General features: G+C 46.2%; 2 protein-coding genes across 13 annotated transcripts in view; one reads left to right on the top strand and one right to left on the bottom strand.

Annotated features, from left to right (window-relative positions):
- The window catches only part of NAV2 (neuron navigator 2), a 366,621-nt gene extending 360,342 nt beyond the window's left edge, over positions 1–6,279 (top strand). For all 12 annotated transcript variants that reach the window (XM_048306045.1, XM_048306044.1, XM_048306043.1 and 9 more), the window contains 2 exons: positions 2,084–2,287; positions 2,599–6,279. In XM_048306045.1, coding sequence (XP_048162002.1) covers positions 2,084–2,287; positions 2,599–2,724 — 330 coding nt within the window. In that variant the 3' untranslated portion in view covers positions 2,725–6,279. The remainder of the gene's footprint in view (positions 1–2,083; positions 2,288–2,598) is intronic.
- Positions 6,280–17,935: 11,656 nt separating this feature from the next.
- DBX1 (developing brain homeobox 1) lies at positions 17,936–21,463 on the bottom strand. The gene is made up of 4 exons (XM_048305885.1): positions 21,112–21,463; positions 20,514–20,615; positions 18,655–18,857; positions 17,936–18,313 (listed from the first exon to the last, which is right to left on the bottom strand). The coding sequence occupies exons 1-4, from the start codon at positions 21,461–21,463 to the stop codon at positions 17,936–17,938; spliced, it is 1,035 nt and encodes a 344-aa protein (XP_048161842.1).
- Between the last annotated feature and the right edge of the window lie 507 nt (positions 21,464–21,970).

Here is a 21,970-nt window from a genome sequence, read left to right as displayed (position 1 = left end):
TGATACTCACAGTAATGCCTGGGCTCCTTGTACTGGGGTTTGAAGCTCTCATATCACTGATCAGTACGTGTGGAAAGCATTGAAAAACTCGTAATGGAAGTGGAGAAAGAGAGTGAGCAATTGATAAAACCATCCTTGTGCTTCCTTGTTCTGCCCAGTATCTCCATCTTAGGTTATTTGAGTGGCTTGTGTTCCAGGTGTAAGGACTTCAGTTTCTCACCTTGTCCCCTTCAGTGCCATTTCCCCAAATTGCACTAATTCATTCCTGTTTAAAAAATTTCATTTTGTTTGGTTGATGGATAAGATACACTTTAGTGCTTGAAAGAGTAGCCAGAGTGGTGCTAATGAGCAAGCTAATGCTAGAAATGTGGGTTTCATCTGGGGCTATTTTCTGTTCCCCACACCCACAAAGGCTCCTCTGAGAGCACATTTTCTTTCCTGAAATTGCTTGCCAGAAAAGAAAGGTGGGCTCCTAATTTCACTCTGATCTCGTGGATCCGCACTGAGCTATTTTTATGTTTCTGTTTCTCATTCAGAGAATTATTTTGGGTCAAATACAAACAAACCAAATGGATCCTAACAATAATTGCTCCCATGGGAGCTGACTTGTTTTGTTCTTCAAAACAGGGATGTGAAAATTAGAAGGTTGTATAAAACCCAAGTTCTTCCTGCTTGGTCTATCAGTACAGAATGCAGCACCAGCAAAAAGAGAACCCAGAGTCCCTTGTGGCTTCCTGCCACTGTCACTCATACTCCAGTGATTTTTCTTTCACGCTTTGTGGATCAACCTGTTCCATCCTTGTCCCGTGACTTGCTCCCTGCAAAACATGCCAGTGGGAGGGGTGGACAGACCTGGTTGCCATGGAAGAGGATAGTGAGTCGTTCGGTCTCTCCTGAGCTTGGATCCGCTCAGACTTTAGAGAGAAAAGACATGAAAAATATAAAATCCATGCCACTTACCAAATGACATGTATCATTGTAAATCTGAAAACAAGATTAAAATAGGAAATCTGGTTTGCCACATCTTGAAGCCATTATGCTGGGAAGATAACATAGCAGGGCTGAAGGATGAAGAGTTTGGGCTGTGGAGGAGGCTGTGTTTCAGATTGCCTAGCACCATCTGCTGGCACCTCTGCTCCCTCCTGCTTCACTGCACACCACGTGGTGGTATTCAGAGCAGTTTAATACTTCGTGCATGCAAAATCTAAGCCCATAAAAAACACACCAAGAAGAAATAGTGTTGAAGGAAGTGAGATAGTCCTAGATCCATCAGAGAACTGGTGAATTTCTTCGCTAGACTGTTGTTTTTCCCCTTGTGCAGGGGGATAAAGGAAGGGGACAGTTCTCTGAGTTCAAGTGACAAGATGTCAGAGACAACCTCCAGTTGCTGAAGGATGTTGTTGGTGCAATTCATAAAGTGGAAATAAATGTTTTAAAGCCACCTGAAGCTGTATTTATTCTTTTGGAAGTCATGAGGCATTAAAATGGGTGTGTTGTCTAGCTAAGGCAAATGGAATATGGAAGGGTGAACACGTTGGGATTCAGTAATGCAGTCTATTCCGTAAAGAAAAATGTTTTTGAAACAGAGCTTGCTTACTTAGAAACCTGACCATAGACAAATGCTGCTGGTTCTTTTTCTTGGTTGAATATGAAAAAAATCTGACTTGAAAACTTTATGCCTTGACATCCATCATTATTGCCTGATGACAGATCTCAGGTTTCCTCCTCCACATTCCATGGATGACAGTTTGTAAGGCAGCTGCCAGTGCAATCCAGATGTCAGCACTGATGGCTTCTTTTGTGTGCTGACACTGTTTAAAGTTGACTTTATTAGGTGATGTTATTTTCGGGCATTTCTTCCTTCCAAGAGAAGGGCACTGCAGTCTCAGAGAAGGTGGTCAGCTGCTTTCAAATTAGTGCCATCACAAAGGGCTTTGTGTTTCATTAGGGTAAGGAAAACCTCATGTTTAGCCCTGCTTGAGAAGTGTTTCCTGCAGCCCAAGAACCACGGCACATTCATTTCAGTTAGGGAGGCACTGGATGAGATGGTTGGAACGTCTGACGTGGTTTTGTGCTCTTTCAGTTGTATGGGAGGAGAGCGCCCTGGGAGGATCCTGCCAAGTGGGTGATGGACACTTACCCCTGGGCAGCCACCCCCCAGCACCACGAGTGGCCTCCTCTGCTCCAGCTGCGGCCTGAGGACGTGGGCTTTGACGGCTACTCCGTGTCCCGGGAAGGCTCCACCAGCAAACAAGTTCCAGTGAGTGATGCTGAAGGAGATCCTCTGGTAAGCTCTCCTGTCTGGAACAGCAGAACCATTTCATTTTCCTTGTTTCTAGGGATTAGAAACAGGAGCTGCTCTATGGCTGTTGTCTCATTTTCTCCTTTACTGGAAAGCCTGTGTTTTATCAGTAACTTGAATGCTGCTGTGATTTACAGTCACACCCCTTTTCTGAGTCTCGGTATTGCTTACCCCGCTTGTTCCTTCCTTTCCTTCCTTGCCCGCTGGCAAAGCAAATGCCACTGGAGCTGTTGTGTGGAGTTAATGCTGTTCCTACCTCAGAATACAAATAATCATGAGCTTCCTTGCCTTTGCAGATGAACATGCTAATGAGACTGCAGGAGGCAGCCAACTTCTCCAGTCCCCAGAGTTATGACAGCGACTCCAACAGCAACAGCCATCACGATGACATCCTGGATTCATCCCTGGAGTCGACGCTGTGATCTTCTTCAGACAGAGAGAGGTTGTTTCCACCTGGCAAGAGCCCTGATCACAGACTCACGAAAAGAACACGTTCCTGGGCTGGGATCTCAGTATTAGAGCTGCAAGAACAAGACACTTGGAGCAATCTTGAACCTGGGTGCAGGCAACCCAAGCGACCTTTATATTGTTTTTCTTTTGACGATGATGAGAACTGCACTATTCCTTTGTTTCCTTCTTTTTAGTTGCTGTAAGCTCTCATGCCTAAGATCCTGAAGATGTTAAAAATAATCATCATTACTAAGTTGAAGGGACCGGGGGGGCAACTTCACAGCTATGAAGCAAACAGCTTTGTGCCATGTACTGTCTGGAAAGAGAGGGGAGAGGGAATATTTGCCTTTGCTGCTTCTGACCAAACACATTTACGTGAGGGCTGGACTTTTACCAATCAGCTTTGTGGATTAAACTCAGCTTCATATAGTTCTGGTGCTATAGCGATATCGCTTGCCTTGGGAATAATACTCAGTGAAGGCAAAGCTGCAAAACAGGGAAGTTTGGATAAATACTAAAAAAAGAGAAAAGGAAAAAAAAAACAAAAACAAAAAACGCTGCTCTCCTTGCCAGTCTGAGACCTTGGCTTTCTTTCATTTTTTGTTTATAAAGATTATATATATAAATAGGAATATATAAAAATATATATACAGTCTGAACAAATCAGGTTTTTTTCAAACACTGTGTAACAATTCAATCCTGCTACAAGTGAAAGATCAGGTAGCCCTTTGCTAGTCAGGGCCCAATTCTCTTCCCACTTACATCCACACCACCAGCTGGGCTGACTTCTGTGGCATTTACATCCCACTGATCCACCCTGAGGAGAGGGGGCTTCCCTCCTTCACAGAAGTCAGTGGAAGGGCTGTGCCCCATGAAGTCCTACAGCTCCAAAGGACCCTTGGCAGTGCACAGGCATGGTGAGCTCTGTACACAGAGGTGAGCTACACCCCTGCAAAGGGGTGAGTCAGACTTTGAGTTTTTAATTCCATGAAATGTTACAGCTGTTTTCTAAAAACTTTGGGTTTTGTTCAGAGGTTTCATTCCAATCAGCACAACCTGGTTTTAATTAACCAGGGGGTTAATTAAAATTCAGCTCTGTGGCAGTTCCAGAGCTTCTCTGGTGACAATACTGACTTCCATGACTTTTCTTTTTAATTGCAAAGAAAAAAAAATAACTATTTTAGCAGTATTCAGGTCTAGAAAAAAGAAGATAAGGTACTGAGTACTGTGTGCTTTGAGTTTAGCTGTGCCACGCTTTTGAGTTGTGGCAGAGCTGTGAACCTGGTTTGGTTTCTCCTCCTCTGTGAACGCACATACCCACACTATCAGTGTTAAGGCTTGTACTTCTGTTGGGGAACAAGAACACCTCCCAAAGAGTTGCACTTTCCTGGTGACACCACCATCCCCAGCATGTCAGCTGTACCTCAGCCACCACCTCACTCCTCCGTAGGGATTCATACGAGCCTTTCCAGCTCTCCTTTGGTGCTGACTTTTAAAAGCGATGCCTTATTTTGTACTAATTGTGTTTGATTAAATTAGTGCTGTATATTATGGGATTTTATTTAAAGAAACAGGGCTAAAGTCATCTCTTGAAATATCATAAGTTGCTGTGAATATTGTTTGTGTGAGATACTAGAATTTGTTTAAATGTGACAAAAAAAGGAGGGAAATGAGATAACATTTCAGGTTCATATCAATCCGCAGCTAATAAATCACTGAAGAGCTGTTTTATCCATGCAGGAGGGACAAAAAAAGCTTTTCAACTATAATAAATTACAGGAATATGCTGGTTTTTCAATGTACAGAAAGAAATCTTATTACAAACACTTTTTTAAGAGCTTGTGGGTTTAAAGGAACGTAACAGACAAATTCATGCTTCTGTGGCTCAGCTTGAGAGGATCGTTTTATTATACCTCATGACTTTCTGTAACATAACTGTACTTTGTCTTACTAAGCTGGTCTTGAATCTGCTCCTGTTACAACTTTTAAGTGCTGATGACTTTTTTTTTTTAAAAAAGAAAAATATTGTAAAAGGAAAAATTTAAATATTTTAATGATGGGGGGGAAGAGCTTGGTGTTGTTACTGTTTTAACCTTATGAACTCTGATTTAATTATTTCACTGAATGGATAACAAAGGTTACTCAGCCAATTTTCCTAATCCAGTTCTTGGTACTGTAAAAAATGGGATAGATCTGTATGGAATCAAATCCATAGCATGCTGATGATGACTTTGAGAGAAGTTAGTTTTTCCAGTAGTCTTGACAATTCTGCTTCCCAGCACTGACTTTACCTGCTACTACTGTGAATTTTGGTACCTAATCCCCCAACTGAATCCGTGCAGATAGAGCATGTGCCTGTAAAAAAAATCCAGTTTTGCAGGGCTAGGGCTTTAAATGGACTTGCTATCCTAGAAAATGTCTCGGTTGACCTTTAACTGAGTGCTAAAAGACATGTTTAAAGTGGTGTTTTATTTGTGGGGAACGGGGTATTTTTTTTTCCCTCATGTTTAATCCTGTGCTTAAGCTCAGGAAGAAATTTCTATTACCTGTTATTTTTTATTGACACTAGCTTGGCTTAAAGTGAGAGGCAATTTTGAATAGGCTAGTCATTCTGAGCATCACAATATTCCGTGTCTTTCTGAAACTTCGGGAAGCAGGGTTACCTGTTGTGCACACATCATAGTTTTTATCAAGACTTTTCATAGATTAAGTCTTTCTTTAAATGACTTCCTTCTCATTTAAGGCTTTTTCAAAACACCTCCTTTTTTTTTTTTTTCCTTTTTTTCCCTCCTTACAAAGTTGGCTTGTTTAAAAAAATATCAACAAGAAATGCAAGATTCTATGCAACATTCGTGTTGAGTTATAAATTGAGAGCGAATAAACCATTTTCTTTCCTTCAGAACTGCCAAGAATGATACAGGCCATAAATGAGATGTGGTTTATTTGGGGAAGGGGAGGGAGGGGGTTGGTTAGCCTTTTTGTACATTTTGAAAGAAGCAAACTGATATTTCATTCTTGATGCTTAACTTCGATATTATGTGTATGAAATCTTGTCTAAATGTGGCAATTTTCTTTCAAGAAAAAAATAATATACAAAAACAAAGCAAAAAAATCTTTGTCGATATTAAATGGAAGGTTGCTGTTTTGATCTAGTCGTTTCCAGTGGAACAGTTTATGAAATATGTTCTATAAGATGTACATTTTTTCATTGTAACATAGAAATGTAAATATTTGATTAAAAGTGCTGCATTTTGATGAATTTTTTCTAGCCATTTTTAAAGAGAAAACTAGGAATTGAGTATTTTGTGTACGTTTATGATGTTTTCCATTTGCTCCTCTCCCTATTTAATTTTCAGTTCTCATTTAGGATTGGAATTTGTGAATGGTCTGTTTGAGATCATGCCTCCCCTTTCTCACTCTCCCCATTTCTACCCCTTCCCCACCCCGTGTCATGGAGAATAAAGCTGATGATTGTACCAGTCTTAAATTATTCACAATTCAATAAAATTGATGCTTATTTATTCAGATTTGTGGCTTCCCAGAGCTTTTTATCCCTTCTTCATCACCATGTTGTAATTTTTCATCTGAAGATTGTGGGGCTCGCTCCTTTAGTTTTGTTGTGTTTTTGTCAGTGCTTGTGAAAAGGTGGCAACAGCCCTCACCCATCCATCCAGTCTGGCCTGGAATGCTTCCAGGGGCATCTCCCACCCCTCTGGACAACCTTCACATTCCACAGAAGAGAGGTTGCTCTTCACCCATTTGGTAGAGGCAATATGGTTATACAGTAATAAATACATGGTCAGTAAAAACATGTAGGAAACTATTATCCTTCATGGCAAATAAATACTCTGACTAAAAAAAAAGTTCTCTATTCAGAAAGGATAAATGCAAACACCTCTGCACTTAAAATCTAAGGTGTTTTTTTTTTTTTCCTGGAGACTTAACTCTCTTCATATTTCTGCTTTTTTGGCAGTTCCGTGTCCACTTATCACCTGTTTGAATGATTAATGTTGGTAGGACAGATTCACGTGTAAAAAACTTCAAAGAAAATCCAAGTTCTGCTGCAAACCGATGATGTGCATTCAAGCTTGTTCGATCTAAAAATACTTCTAATGACACAGCAGTGTGAATGGTAGCTCAGAGCTGATGTGTAGTGTGGGCTTTGTCCTTCACAGCAGTTTTCCAGAGGCAGAATTGCTTTGGACATGCTCAAGCACATTTTTCTGTGTTCTGTAAACCTCCTTTGATTCACAGAATTGCGTGTCCTAGACTTGGTCCTGGAAAACGCTTCAGTCTTGATCTTGGACAATTTTTGAATCCATACTGGACTGCCACCAAAATGCTTACTATCAGGAATTCTTCCTTTCCTTTTTTGGCTGCCCTGTCCCTTGCCCACTTTATTCTTTTCTCTGCTCTATGCACACTGTCTTGTACGCTTACCTTGACTTTTTTTTTCCTTTACTTCATCCTCTCTTTAACCTTTATTTTCCTACTTTTCTGTTTCCAACATCCTATTTCATTTTATGTCCTTCCTGGATCCGTCTCATCATTTCTCAGCGCCATAGGATCAGTGCTGACTTCCTTTCTGCAACGGAGAAGGGAAATTGTCTGGAGTCATTTTACAAATTCAGTCTGCAGCCTGTGATATGTATTTACACCCTTCTCATTCCTCTGACCTTTTCCACTGGTACTTTGGAGTAGTCGTCTCAAGAACCAAGAAGGAAATTCCTCCTGATACCCTGCAGGCTCCCATCCTCCATTCCACACTTTCTGTGCATTTCATCACTTTACTGATACCCAGGATCCTGACACTGATCTCTATGGCAGATGTGATAACCAAAGGTTATCTTTGGTTTCTGATGTGGATGTTCAATCTGGGCTTCGGGAGTTAGAGCAGAGCACAGCAGCTGAGGACAACTTTCATCTTTGCCCCTGGTAGTGGGGCTGACTGGAGGCAAAACCTTCCCCATCATTGTCTTTGTTGGCTTAGCCACACAGAAAAATCCATGTTCCGCTCTCCTTCCTCAATCACAGAATGGTTTGGGTTGGAAGGGACCTATAGAGGTCATCTAGTCCAACCCCCTGCAATGAGCTGGGACATTTTCAGTAAGAGCAGGTTGCTCAGACACAGGTATTTCTGATTTGCTCCATTGCTGGAGGCTAGAGAGATGTCACAGGGGGTGGAGACCATGCCCTGGCTAAACATGGGTAATTCCTCCTACTCCTCTAGGAAGTCCACCCATGTGGGGCTGGGCAATTACGAAGTCTGAAGGACCTTACATAAAATGGGATCCACAGGCAGATGGGAAGAGGTTGTGCTTCCAATGGATCCTGACTGAAAGCCCATTGTGGAGCTGGTGATCCCCGTTATCAGTGAGCCTGAGCATGGCCAGGACTGTGCTGTGCTGTTCTGCCCTGTGCCATGAGGACAGGCTGGCCTTCAGAGCCGCGTTGTGGTGCACAAACCCCTTGTCCACAGGATAAGCTCAGCCCACTCAAACAGAGGGGCCTGCAGCTCCTGCTGGGTGACGAGGAGTTGAGCCATCCGTGTGTCCGGGGCTTTGTCTAACCATGCAGCAAGAAATTCTCGTGGGTACATCCTTTGTGTTTGACAGCAGAAATGGTTAATGGAGTTCTTTTGCTGTAGGAAAACACCCTCCTGTGATAGCTTGAATGCCCACACCCATGGATGGGGTGTGGCCAGGATGCTGTGTGTGGATGCTGCTCCGCTGGGGGTTCTCAGCATCTAAAGGGACAGAAGGTTATCTCTGCTGTTCCCATCTAGCCCTAACAAACAGCATTTGATACCTCAGCAGGTCTGCCTCTTTACTGGGATTGTGATGAACCAGCACCATCCAGTGCAAAAGAGGAGTTAGGACAGAAAACCTAAGCCCGGTGGGAAGGAACAACCTCCTAAGATCAGGTCTGTGTGAGCCACTGAACCTCATGCACAACAGGATTTCTGACAATGTTATTGCACAATTTTCAGCTTCACACTTTCTGCCAGACACTCCCTCCAGCCCCAAATCAGTTCTGACTGTTAAACAATCTATTTCTGCACAGCAGTGCCCAAATCATCCACATGGATCCTGGAAAGCACTGAGAAACACTTCCTGCTGCAGATGCTGGACATGGTGGCCCAGAACAGCACATTGCTGCCTGGATTTAGCGCTCACAACCTGATAATATTTACTTTACTGCATAACTATCAGTGGTGGCCTTGGATATAGTGATGACAACATTGTGAAGTTTCAGATCCTCCTAAGCCCACTGAAGACAACTAATAGGACAAAACCTCTGAATTTCAGAAGGGGTGGCACTCCTGAAACTTCCATATGCTCAGAGCCCAGCTGTGAGGGTCTGTGGGAAGCATCCATGGAGAGCACAAGCAGCTTATAAGGGCTGGGAGTTACTCAGGAGCAGTCCAACCCCTACAAAGGGAGAGGGAGAAAGCAGAGCAAGAGACCACCCTGGCTTAACAGTCAGCTTTGGGATGTGCTTAAACATAAAAAAAAAGATAAATACTGACCATGGGAAGGTGGCCAAATACCCATCAAGGACTACAAGAACCTTGCTGGGCCATGCAAAGTTGCATTTAGGAAGGCTAAGCTTGGCTAAACCTAGGAGGGGTATGAGAACCTGCCCTGTGAAGAAAGATGGAAGCAATTAGGTCTTCTCCTGAAGAAGACTTGTGGAGGATCTCATCGCAGGACTTTAGTACTTAAAGGGCAGCCACAAAGGATGGATGTTCTCTTTTCCCAAGGAGCCACATGGAGGAGACAGGGAGCAATGGGTACAAGTTGCACCAGGAGAGGTTTTATCTCGATATCACAAAGATGTTTTTTACAGAAAGAACAATCATTCTGTGGAACAATCTCCTCAGAGATGTGGTGAAGCCCCCATTGATGGAGGTTTTTCACAATACAGTTGATCAGGGTAACAGTTCTCACCTAGATTCCCTTTCCCACAAAAGGCTGGACCAGAGGATCTTTCTAGATGTCTTCCAACCCATGCTGCTGTATGATTTAATGAAATATTTTAGCACTTTGCTGGTTATATGGGAGGGAAAATTAGATAAAAGCAGCACACCTGGCACTTGTGTATGTCCAGTAAAGGCACTCCTGTGAGGCCTTACTCTGCTGGGCTTCCCTGGTGTTAAATCCCTGTCATGTGGGTTGGGAAAGTGGTGTTGATGTGGTTTTTGGAGCTTGAAGGACTTTATTTATTTATATCAGGTTCACTCTTGGTTCAAAAATACAAGAGCCCTAAAGATGTCCAATTAAGATCACTTGATGACAGGGGACAGCAGAAGGGGTGATCTTTCCCATCCTTGCTGAGCATTTCTGCAATGTGCTCTTCAGACACAGCAGTGTGGCAGTTCCAGGTGCTAGAAAAACAAATCAAGGGAACAGATCCCATTTCCTGCTCTTCAGTCTGATCACTTCTCTCCCAGCCCATGCACACACACTGGCACGTGGCTGGGCCTGGAGAGGGAACACACCCAGGAATGAGACTCTGCCTTCTTGCTCCTCACAGTAACAGAGCCCACAGCTCTTGTGTCAAACCCTACCTTGAACTTCCCAGGCAAAGACTTTGAAATGCCATCAGTGTTTTCTAGGACTGACCTTGGGTCTCTTCAAACCAATCTAGTTTCCTGTAGGATGGGGGTTTAGAACTGGTTGGGGTTTAATCTCCTGTCATCACCCTCAGCCTTCACTGGTTGCTTCTGGAAACTGTGGCCTTGTATCATGTGCTCTACTTAACCTCTTAAAGGTTATTGTAATGTTCAAACTTTTCTGGAGGACAGGTGTTGCAGTGGGGATCCTGCAACACGCATATATCAAACCAGGAGTCCCGTGGAAAGGAAATATATACGGACAGACAGATTCTTGCTAGCTGTTTCAGAGAGATGTTTATTTCTCCAGCCGCATGGCCGGGGCTCTGCCGAGGAACTGTCCCAGTCACGGGACCAAGGGTCCTTCTGCCCGCGCAGGGAACACAAACCAACCAATGGGAACGAGGCTGAGCAGGGGCAGGGTAGCCCCATGTCTGTGCCCTCAGGGCCCCTCTCCCAGGGCTACACGGCGGGGGAGGGACCCCAACACCTCACCCGTTTTATTTTAATAAAAGGAGAATGAAAACAACTGGATAAACATAACAAGAACAGTTTCAAAACAAAACAAGCCACCCTCCTGAGTCTTTAAATGTCCAAACAGATTCTCTGGAACATCTTAGGGCTGACAGAAGGGAGACAGAATTCTCTGAGCATGCTTTGTGGGGAAACTGAGGCAGGAGAGGGTTTAACTTCTTCCCTCCCCCTTTTCATCCCCCACTCGGCATTGGAAAGGGATTTTTGGGGAAACAATTGGCAAAAGCATGGTTTTGTGAGGGAAACCATGGATGAAAAAACGGATTGGGAATACACTGGGGGTAATAGGACATAGGGTAAAAGGGAAAGGTGGGATTAGGAAAGGGAAACTGTAGGGGGGCTTACAATGGAGATACTGTCTAACATGACTACGATTTTTTGCATATATACTGCCTTTTACAGGAACACCATCAGGCCCAGTGACCTGCGATGCTTGTAACCCTTTTCTCCCTAGTACAATATTAAATTCCACCACCTCTCCATCTCCCAAGCTTGGGATGCATTTTTCAGGGTTATTCTTTTTAATAGCAGTTCTATGCACGAATATGTCTTGCTGGTTGTCACACCTTGTTATAAAACCATAATTTTGCTTAACATTATACCATTTTACTATCCCTAAGGTCTTAGTTGCTATGATCTTTTCCTTTTTCCGAGTGGCTGCTGTTTTCTGTCTCGCTGCGTCTTTGCTCTCTCTTTCGGTCGCTCCCGTGTTGGAATTGTCGGGGCTGCTGGTGCCTGCGCGCTCTTCCCGGGGTCGCGTTCGGGGCTGCGCGGGCCGGGCCGGGCCACGCCGCTCAGTTCTCCGTGCGTCGCCTCCTCTGGTCGCAGCTTCGCTGCCGCTGCCGGGCGCTGCACCCACGTCTCGGCCGGGCCCCCGAGCGATGACTCCCCCGCGCCCCGCTCCAGCGCGCGTCTCGGCTGGGCGCGGCTCCGCTCCACCGCCACCGCCGCCAGCCGCTGCCCGCGCGCCGCCCCTCTCGGTCGGGCGTTCACGGGGCTCGCTCCACCACGCGCTGCACAGGACCGGGCGGGCACTGCCGGGTCCCGCCGCTCCCCGCTCCGCCACCGACACTGCGGCTCGCGTGGCTCCGCCCGCGCGCGGGAACTGCCTCGCTGCTGCTCGCAGAGCGCTCGGTGCACGTGGCCTGGGCCGCACGGTCCCTGCGCCACGCTTCCCTTCACCAGGACACAGCTGACATTGCTCAACAGTCTCAGTAACTAAATAATATTCACGAAAATATTCTTCCATCGGCATATATTTTGACTCCAATATTAACTGTGTCCAAACGGTTTTCCAAAAGCCCTTGGTAAGAATTAAATCCCAAGAAACATAGAAAAAGTTCTTAAACAACCATGCCAGGAAGTGTTTCAGTTCTTTTTGAGCTTGAATCAAGCTAAAATTTACAAATCGTTGTTCAAGAATCATTTTAAGTTTAAGATAAATGTCCATATGCGGCTCTGAGAGCCAAGAGTCTTCCCACGGTTCCTCCATAGTTCAGATATGGAATAGCAAAGCAAAACCAAGAAGAGGAATCCAAAGTTTCCAGGGTTTACTCACACAAATCAGTCGCTTAGGGATCGGGGATCGTTCTGCTCACAAATCTCCACCATTTGTTGCAGTGGGGATCCTGCAACACGCATATATCAAACCAGGAGTCCCGTGGAAAGGAAATATATACGGACAGACAGATTCTTGCTAGCTGTTTCAGAGAGATGTTTATTTCTCCAGCCACATGGCCGGGGCTCTGCCGAGGAACTGTCCCAGTCACGGGACCAAGGGTCCTTCTGCCCGCGCAGGGAACACAAACCAACCAATGGGAACGAGGCTGAGCAGGGGCAGGGTAGCCCCATGTCTGTGCCCTCAGGGCCCCTCTCCCAGGGCTACACGGCAGGGGAGGGACCCCAACAGACAGGTGTTCTTCAAAAGGGTTATTTTGTTTTATTTTATTTTATTTTGTTTTATTTTATTTTATTTTATTATTTCTCAACCTGCTCCCAGTAAATGTCTGTGCAGGAGCCTTGTCTGCCTGGCTGTGGCTGGGTGAGAACACATCCAGCTGCCCCATTTGTGCAGGGCACTGCTTGAGAAGCCATTTGACCAGGCAGTGGGACCAGAGGGACACACTCCAGGTCTGTCACCAACAGCTCAGCAGGCAGCAACAGCACAGACTCCCTGAGAAAGTGATTTATTTCCTTTTCTCCCCCTGTCCAAAAGCCACTCTCCCACGCTGGCAGGCACAGATGTTGAACCAGCTGGTTTCTTAAGGGATAAAATAGTTGAGAATTTGCTGCCCTGAGCTCTCAGTCACCAAAGTTAAATCTACCTCTCTGCCTTACCCATTTCCCAGTCTCAGAGATTTCCCTCTGAGAAGGAAGAAAAGGCACACACTCTGGGCTGCTGGCTCTTTAAAAAGAGCTCTTTGATATCATGAAACAGAGGTTGTTATGGGTATTACACATGGGATTACCAAAGCTTCCAAAACTCTGGATGCTGCTAATCATTATGGAAATTATTCCATCTCTGTGAAGGCTTCTTACCACCTTTCCTCCTTTCCCAAAGTATACAGAGAGCTGCATTAAAAGTAAATAGAGAGACAGGAAGAGAGGGCTGAGCTTGTTTCAGGAAATAGGAGGAGGTGGCCTCTGACACTGGCTGTTAACAGCAAATTATGGAACATTTTGCTCTCAGAAATACACCCAAGCTGAACTCCCAATGCCGTGCACACCAGGACAAACCCAGATGCCTCTAGGGCCTCCTAATGTGACTAGAATATCTCCACATTTGAGGTAAGAGAATAAGTTTATGCCTTTGACATTAGACCTCAGACAGGGTGGCTACTTCTGCAGTGCTTCCCTTGGCACAGCTGTGCCACATGAGCCATCCCATGGTAGCTGTGAACTCTGGATTCTTCATCTGGAGTGTAAAAGGGAAGTGTTGGAGAAGAAGATCCCCTTCCTGCAGCCACAGATGCAGTCTGGCAGCTGTTGGTAAATAAAAACGAGCTCTTTAATTTCATGTTAAGGTATCCCTGAATCTCAAATGTTTGTGCTTGGTAGTCGCACACTGTTCTTGGTGCTATTAAAAAGAAAGACTCTGAAATGGGAAAAGAAAAAAGAGTAAGATCATTAAGTGTCACATTTTTGGGTAAGGATTTTTCTCTGTTGTGGCAATTTCATGTTACTTTAGTAAGGCTATTTGTCTAGCAGTGTAAGATGTAATAGCCTTCATGCCGGAAGAAGCAGTCTTAAATAGTTGTTTTTGATAGCATTTCTAGTGCAGAGAAGATGTAAAGAGCAGAGGGTGTAAGAAGATCAGCAGTTTCTGTTTGTCCTGGGTTGCAGTGTATTCTATTACCATCCTCAGGAGCCGTTGAAACCAGGTGGGGCAGTGTTTCCTTGCCTCCTCCCCCCAGACTATCTTTCTGTTAATTGCCCATCATTGTCCTGCCGCATGACTCAGAGATAACTCCCTCCGGACTATCTTCTGTTAATGAGCCTAATCAACACTTGGCCTCATGACTCGTTACCCCATTGTGAGATGCTCCGCCCAGAGGGAGGAACCAAGCATCCCATCGTGGATATAATCTGAGGCTGAACACCAGAGACACTGGCTTCCCACTGGATTTCCAGAGGACAGGAGCTACACAGCCACCATTGGACTTCCTGAGGAAGAGCAGACTGTTTTACTACAGGATCACTGCTTCAGAGGACTGCAGCCACCATTCTACCAGACTGCTACCACCACCCTGCCTAACAGGGTGTCAGGTTGTACCTTGACTCTGTCAGTTTGACAGTGTTTTCTTTTTACCTTTTTTTTCCCCCCCTTTTCTTTAATTTCCATTAAATTGTTATTCTGACTTAGTGCCTCCCACTGGTTTGTTTTCAAACTAGCACACTGTTGAGCAGTGATTCAGGAGGGGTTTTGTATAAGCACTACCTTTCTTATTTTGGACATGTTCCTTTCTAGAGTGCTGTAATATGTGTGATGGCACTTGTGGCCTCTGGAGTAGCCACTGGATTTTAAAACAAATTGTGTTTTGAATTATATCTGTCTTTATAAGTTACTTAACTACAGCCTTATGCTTACTGAATGTGCTGGTTTTGGCTGGAGTAGAGTAAGTTTCCTTTACAGTGGCTGGTAGGGGGCTGTATTTTGGATTTGTGCTGAGTGCACAATAATATAGATATTAATAATTATGTTGATAATACAGAGATGTTTTTGTTATGGCTGAGCAGGGCTTGCACAGAGCCAAGGCCTTCCCTTTTTGTTCTGTCTCATGGGAGAGGGAGTCAGGGGTGCATGGGAGGGTGGGATGAGACACAGCCAGGACAGGTGACCCCAACTGACCCAAGGCCATGTGACATCAGGCTCAGGATATAAAGTGAGGGGAAGAAGGGGGGGGATGTTTGGAGTGATGGCATTTGTCTTCCCAAGCAACCATTAGCTGTGATAGGGCCCTGCTCTCCCGGGATGGCTGAACACCTGCCTGCCCGTGGGAAGCAGCGAATGAATTCCTTGTTCTGCTTTTCTTTTGTGCATGGCTTTTACAAAACAACAACACAACAAACACTTTTGCTGTTTCACTGTATTTTGTGGGATAAATACTGTTTGTGTCTTTTCCATCTCGTTTTCCATTTCACCTATCTCAGGTGTATGTTATCAATTGCTAATGGCTTAGAGAGGTAGAAGATGAGAAATGTGACAATGAGTCCCAGCTTAGATGTGCCCTATTACCTAATTGGAAGCAGGTTAAAGACCTGGAACAGCCTTTCTAGTCATGCCCTGTGGCTGGCAGTGTTCAGGAGGCTTTTGGACAGCACGCTTTAGTAACACCTTTAATTTTTGGCCAGCCCTGAAGTTGGACTAGATTTTTTTAGGTCCCTTCCAAATGGAATCACTCTCTTTTTCCTTTCATACCTTCCCTTGTGGCTGTGGCAGTGGAGCGTAGAGGGAGAGTTGGGTCCAGGGGACATCTGCTGCATTTGTTTCTTTTGTTTTGGTGTGTTACGAATGGTGGGCATTAGAAACCAGGCAGTAGAAAATAAACGTAGTTTTGTAATGAAATCTCTGTTTCAGAAGAGCTCTGCTACCTGTATGCAAGGCAAAACCCACATTTCTGTAGAGTGCAGCAGAAAGGTAGAACCAAAAAGCAGGTGGGTGGTTATGGATTTGCCTGGTGCTGTAGTAGTGATCCTCGACTGGGCTCCGGGCTGAAGAGTTAAATGTATCTCTTTCATTCTGCTTCTCTACCCTGTAAGAATGGTCTAATTACCTGCTCCCAGTCTACAAACTGTAGCATCTTAGTCAGTGATGTGTGGTCAGTTGCTCCCTAGTTAAAAGGCAGGTAGATATTCTTGTAAAGTTTCATAATTTGAAGCTGATAAATTCTTTTTGGATCACTATACTGTTGATAAAAGGTAGTTTCCTCTTCCAGACACAAGCTACTGATGCCACGATGATTTTTTGCCTTTTCTTTTATACTCCTGTTATATCTTTTACAACTTCTGTATTCCTAGTGCTCTTTGCCTACATTCTTGGACTTGTTTGTCAAGCTGAGAGACTAAACATTTTAGAAGCTTCGTAGTTAGGGATCAGTGTGCCCCAGACCCCAAGGACCTCTCCAGAACATATTCTGTAAACCAAGATAGAACCATCCAGGGGAAGGTTCCTTGGGGAAGGAGGTTCACTTGAGCCTCTCATTGGGGAATCTTTGATAGATATGCTAATTAGTAAGACCTATAATGTTATACCCAATCTTTTGGGGTGGGCATTTTGTGGGGTGCATTTTGGTGCATTCCACCCGGACATGTGCACCTAAGGATCCTTAAAATAAATACCGAGGTGAAATCCCTTTCTCCCTTCTAATTGTGTTTGACTCTTGATTTTAAGACCAAGAAAAGGCATCACTACAACAACCTGTTAACCAGAACCAAGTATTACTGAATGATCAAATTTGGAAATCTACTTTTTTTTTAATTTGACAATCATCCACTTTAATATATATACATATTTAAAGTCTGTACACAGTAAAATACAAAATAAAAATGTTTCTTTATAAGTTACACAATTAAACAGCTGCATTTGCCTGTAGTTTAGCTGTCATTTAATTAAAAAAAAAAAAAAGAGAGAAGCATTGTTGAGCCATTGTTATATTCATTGACAATAACCTTGGTATAAAACACCCATACAGAGTAAGTGTACAAAATAGTGTACAGTTCATATAAGCTGTGCAAAGACAGCAAAGTTCAGTTAAAAATCAAAGAGGTGTATCCACTTTCCTCTGTCCACACCACGGATAGCAGAAGCAAAGTGGAAAATAAGCACAAACCTGTGGGCAAGAAGGTGGGTCAGACAGTGCTTTGAACACAATATTGATGAATAAATTAAAATGAAAATCATAAATGTATAGGATCTCCATTACACAGGGCATGCTTGCATGATACCTTCAAAGTCATTCCAGGGGTATCAATGGATCTGTTGCACAAGCATGGTTCTCTTTGGGGTGAGGAGGGAGGCAGTGCTTGGTCTGTGTCCCTCAAGGTTATTTATTTTGGAGGAAAGGATTGCTAGATCAGACAAGTCTTCAGTAGGAGCTGAAGTAATATAGGTAGCTGGAAATTCACTTGAAAGGTAATAAAAATGGTCACACCATCTACAGTGTATTTTTGATGGTTTTTTTATCTGGGGGAAGAAGTTTCCTTTCCAACAGGGGAATTTCCCTTTCCTCCCTGCTGTAGAGCCAGGAGCTGCCTGTCTGTTTTTTGGGAGAAGGTAGCTAATTGAGCAAATATTGCTTGTTAAGCAGAGAGAGTTATGAAAAGTTTGGCAGGTATTAGGAACACGAAAACCTCCACACAGGGCAACAAATGAGGAATACCAGGGAGAAGGAAGTCTTGCAGCTATTGTGATAAAGAACCTGTACTGAAGAAGCATGTGGACATTGGGGTGGGACAGCACCTCTTCAATTTATAGCACTCTGGTTTATTTACATCTTTGCAGTGTCCCCATGTGATGGTAGGGGCAGGCAAGGGATCTAAGAGACTGTTATCTCCTCCTCTTCTTCTTCCCCTTCATCATCCTCTTCCTCTGAGTCTGAGAAGTCTGAAGGTTTGCTGGGGCTGCTAGAATGGGATGGAGAAGGAGACATCTGGGAGTCCAGTCTGTCCCTCAGGTGTAGATGTTCCGGGGACGGGTGGTAGGTTAAGGGATGCCGGGGGCTGGGCGGGCACACGGGGCGAACTTCCTCCTCCTCCTCCTCCTCTCCTGAGCATTTCTTGCCTACGTCACTGAGGTCTGGGTGAGGGTTGAACTTGGTGGGGAGGGTCTGTTCTCTGCAGCCACCAGAAGAGAGGAGCTCTCTTTCTTTGGAGTTCCTCCATTTCATCCTCCTGTTCTGGAACCAGATCTTCACCTAGGGGACAAAGCAACAAAGAAGGCAAATGGTTCAGTAAAGCAGGGACCAGAAAAGGTGTTTTGGCTGCACTCTCAAAACCCTGCACATGCCCATACTAAAGCTAGCAGGAACCACAGAATCTGATCTTTGGAGGGCCCTAGGAGAGAGCTCGGGGGCAATAAGGCTGTGGTCCTACTCACCCAGCTGGGAATCGTGCCATTTTTGGCTCTGTTGATTGTCTGTAACTTGCTTTGGATGTTCTCCCTGCTACCATCCCCTTCTCCCCCCTCCTCTCAAGCTTCCCCCGGGAGTGGGGGAATCTTGGCTCCCCACACACCCCGACCTGGTGACTCTCTCACCTGTGAGTCCTTGAGGCCCAGCTTGGCTGCCAGCTTCTTCCTGTCGGGTTTGCTGATGTACTTCTGCTTCTGGAACATCTTCTCCAGCGCCTTGCGCTGCACGTCGGAGAAGACAGCGCGGCGCAGCATCCCCCGGCGGGGCTTGCCCCGGGCAGCCAGCGGCCAGGAGAAGGTGCCAGGGATAGGGACCACGGCGGAGGCAGCTGTGGGAGGGACACGCGGCACTGAGCAGAGCGGGACCGGCCCCCACCATCCCTCCCTGCCCTCCGGGCGGGCGCTCATCAACCTGGGGCGGTGAAAAGGAGCTTGAGGCTTAACCAGCCGCCCTCTTTCAGGCAGCGATCGCCGGGATTAGATCTATCAACTCAAATGTGGAAAATGGGTCAATGGTGGCCGGTTTTGTTGGGAGATTCAAAGGTCTCCGGCCTGAAAAGGCAAAGCGAGGCGTACCAGCTAAGATAGAGGTATAATAAAAAAGCTCTCCCTCCCACTCAGAAGCATTTGATTTTTTTCAGATGCTTTTATCATTTCAGATGCTTTATTATGCTCGAGATGAAAATGAGGACTTTTCTGATTCCGAACAAAACCGCTCCTCTTCAGATGCAGTTTTGATCAATCAGTATTCATCTTTTTTATAATAATCTCTTCTCTCTCCCTCCCCCCCCCTCCCCCCAAAGTTGGAGAATTCAATTCGAAGACGTGAAAAGTAACAGCTAATTAGCACACTGCCTGGTTCCCAATGGCATTAGTATGATAAAAAAGGGCAGAGTTTCGCCTTAAAAAAAAAAGGAGGGGGGGAACCTCCCCAAGAGAGACAGAGATGCTAATGAAGCGTGAATGGTAATTGTGTAGTAATGAACTAACAGAAAAAGACTGAGGACAAGCAGCTAACGCCATATATTATTGGAACAAAAGAGATTTACACTTTCAAACTAAACACAACGGCATGCCAGGCTCCTCGGGAGAATACTGATGGCACAATCGTCTCTTTCCCCAAATCATTTTCATTAAATGGACATGAAAAGCTATTTATAAAGCTCAAGTTGTTTTTGTTAGGCTATTCACATGCTGGAGAAAGGAAGCAAATTCCATTATCCAGAGGATGAATAGAAGAGCTTGGGTTATTTTTTTTTCTCTCTCCCTTTCCCTGTTTTCTTTTTAAATTAATAGCTTGTTTGTGTAATTAGATTTCGGGTTTGGTTGTTTGGTGGATTTTTTTGTTTTTGTTGTTGTTGTTGTTGTTGTTGTTATTGTTCTCTCAACACTATAGTAGTGCTGTAAGAATCACACCTCCGTGGCCTGCTTTCTCGCCTTTACGGCGGTGTTTGACGGTGTAACCGGGAAGGTGGAGGAGGGAAGGGTTAGTGCTCGGCGGAGGGGCTGGAGGCGAGGGTGCAGCAGAGCAGTTACGCCGCTGCCGCAGCGCGCTGGACCCGCCCGTAGCGCGGCGGCGCGGGAAGGTTTGGGGGACCCCCAGAGGCTCCCTCCCTGTTCTCTCCCTCTCTCCATCCTTCCCTCCGTCCCTGCGCGGGCGCGGAGCGCGGGCGGCGGCGGGAGCTGACCGCTCCTCCTGGTGCTGAAACAGCAGCGCCGGCCGGCCGGCCGGGGGGAGGGAGGGGGACCCGCCTCGCCTCGGGACCGTGACAATCCCGGCTAATTTGCGGATCAGCGGGAGGAGCGGGCAGGGAATGTCAGGCAGTCACTGCCCGTGCTAAATCGGGCAGCAAATTGGCGCGACTGATGCTTGAATGTTGTACTCCCTCCAACCTCTGAACTGCGGCATAACCCCGCCGGGGGGAACGGAGGGACGGCAGATATCAGCGAGCAGTGCCGGCAGAGGGACATTTTGAAACACCTACCTGGGAAATAGGAAGATCTGAGAAAGGGCTGGAAGGATCCTTCAAAGTACGGAAAGGAGAAAGTCTTTGGCGGGACGCTCTGAAGCAAAGCAGGGGAGGTTTCTAGTAAATAAATAAAATCAAATTAAACGGAGGGTAACCACCGGTTGGACTCGACCCACGGCAAGGCTGGGTTCTGTCGCTTGGTCCTGGAGACCAACGCTGTGGTACTTTTAGAAAAAGTAAAAGAGCCAGACTGAACCCGGAACAGCCGAGGAAAAGTGGCACTTTTGCTGGTTTTGCCAGCAAAGCGGCACCCGTGAGGACAGGGTCAGCCAGAAGACACGGCCGGGGGACCCCTCGTCTCTGGGACCCCTCCCTCCGCCTGCTCCTCCCTTCCGTCCGGCGGCGGAGAGGGACCTGCCGCGGGCAGCGCTGTCCCTCGCCCCCGAAATCCGAGCGATGTCGGAGGGCTCTGCAGCTCGGGACAGGGTCCTCCCTCCCTTTCCTAAGCCGGCTCCCTGCGCTGCCCCTCGCCCGGCACCCCTCTCCTGCGGGCGGTGTGTCCCCCGCGCCCGGAGCCGCGGCCGGCGGCGAGCTCGGGGTGTCCCCCGCTTACCGGCTCGGGGCGTGGAGGAGAGGATGGCGTTGACTCCAAACTTCAGGAAAGTGGAGTCGCTGCTGGAAGTCTGTGGCGAACAGATCCTCCTGGAGCCGGCGGTGGTGGAGCTGGGGAGCTCCGGCGTTCCCGAGTCCGTCCTGGCGGCCGAGGTTGGGGGGGACATGCTGGGCGGGGGGACAGTCCTGGGCAGGTAACTTGTGGGCCTGCTGATCCGGATCAAATCTTCCACCAGGAAGCTGGAATGGCTGGAAAAAGCCGACTGTAGCGACTGAGGCAAGGTGAGGGTGGGGGTCGGCCGGAGGAGGCTGGGGTAGACGGCTGGCGGGGCGATGAGGCTGGGGAACATCATCGCAGGGGCCGTCCGCGGAGCCGGGCTGGGGCCGCTCGCCTGCTTGTTTGTTTCTTTGCTTTTGTTTTCTGCTTTGCAAACCTGGGTTGGTAAAGATCCAGCCAGCGAGTCTGGCGGAGTTCTCTCTGCCCCTTCCTCCTGGACCATGAGTTTTATAGTGGTCAGCCCCGCTGAGGCTCTTTCAAAAGTGACAGCCCCAACAATGGGGTTCAACAAAGTTCTCCACTTGAGCTTCATTCAGGGCGAGCTCCCGGCTTCTCCATTGGTCCGGGGCTGCAATTTATGATTGGATTAGACTTCATAAGCAACCGGGGCACAATGGCCCCGCCACAAAGAAAGTGTAGTCATCAATTTTGCATATTGACCGCCTCTTTGGAATACAGCACTCCAAAGGCTCCCAGCGGGGTTTTGTTCAGAGGCAACACACACAGGCTAATTAAATGCCTATTTAAAAGTTTCGAATGACATCTTGCCTCGTAGAAAGGGAATTATTTAAAGAAAGCACTA

Source organism: Corvus hawaiiensis, chromosome 6, assembly GCF_020740725.1.
Source record: "Corvus hawaiiensis isolate bCorHaw1 chromosome 6, bCorHaw1.pri.cur, whole genome shotgun sequence".
Taxonomy (NCBI): domain Eukaryota; kingdom Metazoa; phylum Chordata; class Aves; order Passeriformes; family Corvidae; genus Corvus; species Corvus hawaiiensis.
This window is presented reverse-complemented; position numbering and strand designations above follow the sequence as displayed.

Bases quoted from the DNA above. Each gene is read 5' to 3' on its own strand.
- DBX1 (XM_048305885.1), bottom strand. From the start codon at position 21,463: ATGATGTTCCCCAGCCTCATCGCCCCGCCAGCCGTCTACCCCAGCCTC. The intron at 20,616-21,111 runs GTAAGCGGGGGA...TTTATTTACTAG, and splicing joins CTCCTCCACGCCCCGAGCCG to AAACCTCCCCTGCTTTGCTT. The intron at 18,314-18,654 runs GTGAGAGAGTCA...TTTGTCCCCTAG, and splicing joins TGGGCCTCAAGGACTCACAG to GTGAAGATCTGGTTCCAGAA.